General features: G+C 38.8%; 1 protein-coding gene across 1 annotated transcript; it reads left to right on the top strand.

The window, feature by feature from the left end:
• The first annotated feature begins 243 nt into the window (after nucleotides 1-243).
• On the top strand, nucleotides 244-1089 carry LOC127122967 (uncharacterized). Its single transcript, XM_051053239.1, has 2 exons — nucleotides 244-483; nucleotides 586-1089. Exons 1-2 carry the CDS (start codon nucleotides 244-246, stop codon nucleotides 1087-1089), a joined length of 744 nt encoding a protein of 247 aa, XP_050909196.1.
• Nucleotides 1090-3058: the final 1969 nt, after the last annotated feature.

The raw sequence follows: 3058 nt of genomic DNA, 5'->3' as shown, positions 1-3058 counted from the left end.
ATAGACTGTACACTTGTAGTTAGTTATTTCGATAGACTCATAATCTCGCAAAGTAGTTTTTGGCATCGTTTCCAGGGACCAATATCGTCAAATTTCGTAACCTATTGTCACACCGTCTAGATTAAGGCAAACCCTCATCGGTAAATGCGAAGAACTCGCAACACCAGAACCTTAGAAGATCCAATAGATGAACCAGAAAAGTACGTAAGAGCTCGGCTCTTTCCCCAATGAATCAAAAGAGAAATGGAAGAAGACCAAAACTATAAGCCACTCAAAGAGTTTTCCCTATCCTCTAAAGAAGAGCCTCATTCAAGTATTTTCAACCCAACTATTACAGCTAATAACTTTGCATTGAATCCTGCTTTGTTACAAATCGTGCAACAGAACCAGTTTGCTGGTCTCCAAATAGAGAACCCAAACCAGCACATAAAAGTATTCATTCAACTAGATGACGCACTAAAATACAATAACATTACTCCTGAGGCGATACGTCTATGTTTATTTCCTTTCTCCCTCAGAGACAGAGCGTGATCATGGCTAGATTCCCTTCTAGCAAATTCTATCACTACTTGGAATGATTTTAAGAAAGTATTCCTTGCTAGATACTTTCCACCTAGTAAGACCGCCGTCCTACGTAACCAAATTACAAGATTTACTCAACTGGATGGTGAGTCTCTCCTCGATGCCGGGGAAAGGTACAAGGAGCTATTAAGAGCTTGTCCACATCATGGATTAGAACAATGGCTAATTATCCACACCTTATACAATGGACTTCTCTACAACACTAAGATGACTATCGACGCTGCCGCCAGTGGCGCGCTAATTATCAAACCTTACCCTAAAGCATGCACACTCTTTGAGGACGTGGCTCAAAACCATTACCAATGGGGTACAAAGAATGCACAAGTAGAGAAGAAAGAGACTGAAGGAGGTATATACGAGGTTAGCAGCCTTGACCATATGAATGCCAAAATGGACGCCCTAACCCAAAAAGTCGAAAGCTTAGTCATAAACCCTACAACTATCGTAGCTTCAGTGCAACCCGGATGCAAAATCTATGGAACACCAGGACATGTGATTGCTGAATGAATTCTACTAGCTAAAACAAACCTAGACCATACCATCTATGCCCATGGAAACCCCTATTCGAACACTTATAACCCTGGATGGAGGAGTCACCCAAACTTCTCTTACAAGAACAATAACCCTACTTTTTCCTAAAACTCTGCTCCTCAAAGAACAACAGGTTTCCAAAGACCCTAACAACTGATACAAACTACACCTCAGAAGTCAAACCTTGAGAAGGTCATGGAAGATTTTATCGCGACTTAAACTCAACAAAATAAAGAATTCATGAACCGAAACCTCCATATTAATGAACTGATTTCACAATTAGGAAACAAGGTTGATTAAGGGGTAACCCACAACAAGATGCTGGAAACTTAAATATCTCAAGTAGCACAACAACAACCTACTCATGATACACCAAGAGGATTATTCCATGGACAACCTCAACCTAACCCTAAAGGTCATGCTAATGCCATTTCGCTGTGAAGCGGGCTCAATACGATGGGCCTAAAAATCCAGAACCACCAAAAGAAAACGTTGTGACTACTCTAGAAAAACAAAAAGAGGAACCTGAAGAACTTGAAAAACAAAGAGAGGAATATATTAATGATAAGGAGTCAGTGAATGATAACCAAGAAAATCGAACATATGTACCTCCGCCACCCTACATACCATTGATTCCATATCCGCAAAGGCTTAAACAGACTAAATAAGACACCTAATACCAGAATTTCGTAAAAGTAATTAAGAAAATTCACATTGAAATACCCTTCACTAAATCCATTACCTAAATACCATCATATGCCAAATTCCTAAAAGACATCTTAACAAACAAGCGCAAGCTCGATGATCCCAAATCCTTAGAATGCAATGCAATTGCTGAAAACAAATTAGCCAAGAAACAGAAAGATCCTGGAAGCTTTTCGATTCCATGTGTTCTAGGAAGACATGTCATAGAAAAATAATTATTGTATTTAGGAGCAAGCGTAAGTTTGATGCGTTAGCAGTTTGTGAAAGACTAGACCTAGGAGACATGCAACGAACTAGGATTTCCCTTCAACTGGCCGATCGATCGGTTAAGTACTCGATAGGTATATTAGAAGATATCCTAGTTAGAATCAGACAACTTTATATCTCTACCAACTTTGTCGTAATGGACATTAAAGAGGATGAAGAAATCTCTATCCTTCTAGGCAGACCATTCTTATCAACTGCTAGAGCCATGATAGATGTAAAAAGAGGAAAGATGACTTTCGAAGTAGGTGGCAAGAAGGTAGAGTTTATACTATCCAAAATTCTGAAAGCACCCGCCATGGACGACTCTTTTTGTGCAATTCATACCATTGATGAATGCATAAGAGAATTGGATAAGGAAGAGCATATCGAAACAATAAAACTACCTTCGACGCTTATAATGGAAGACGATGGATTTAAGTCAGTTACACCTTACATAGACGATATCCTTAATGAATGATTAAGAGTTACCCCTAATCATATGCCGAGCATTAAGAAACCCACAATAGAGCTTAAGGAATTTCCTAAGAACTTAAGATACGAGTATCTCGATGAAGAACTCAATCGTCCAGTTATAGTAAATGCCAACCTTAATAGAGGCGAAACTGATAAACTTTTTGAGGTCTTAAGAAGATATCCTGCAGCTCTAGGCTATACCATCTCCGACTTAAAACTAATAAGTCCCTTTGTGTGCATGCACAAAATTATGCTAGAGGAAGATTCTAAACCTTCTAGAGAACACCAATGAAGGAGAAATCTTATAATGAGTTATGTATTCAAGAGAGAAGTATTAAAACTTCTAGATGCAGAAATTATCTACCAAATCTCTAATAGTACAGGGGTTAGTCTTGTGCATGTAGTACCAAATAAAGGAGGTGTCACGGTCGTATAAAATGAAAAAGAAGAATCGATAGCAAAATGCATAGGAAGCGGATGACGCATGTGCATAGACTATAGAAGGCTAAACAAATAACCC

Source organism: Lathyrus oleraceus, chromosome 2 (genome assembly GCF_024323335.1).
Source record: "Lathyrus oleraceus cultivar Zhongwan6 chromosome 2, CAAS_Psat_ZW6_1.0, whole genome shotgun sequence".
Classification (NCBI taxonomy): domain Eukaryota; kingdom Viridiplantae; phylum Streptophyta; class Magnoliopsida; order Fabales; family Fabaceae; genus Lathyrus; species Lathyrus oleraceus.
Note: the sequence above shows the minus strand (reverse complement) of the source record. Positions and strands in the feature narration are given on the sequence as shown.

Coding starts and splice junctions, on each gene's coding strand:
- LOC127122967 (XM_051053239.1), top strand. CDS start 244: ATGGAAGAAGACCAAAACTATAAGCCACTCAAAGAGTTTTCCCTATCC. Junction 484..585: donor ACAATAACATTACTCCTGAG/GCGATACGTCTA, acceptor AATGATTTTAAG/AAAGTATTCCTTGCTAGATA.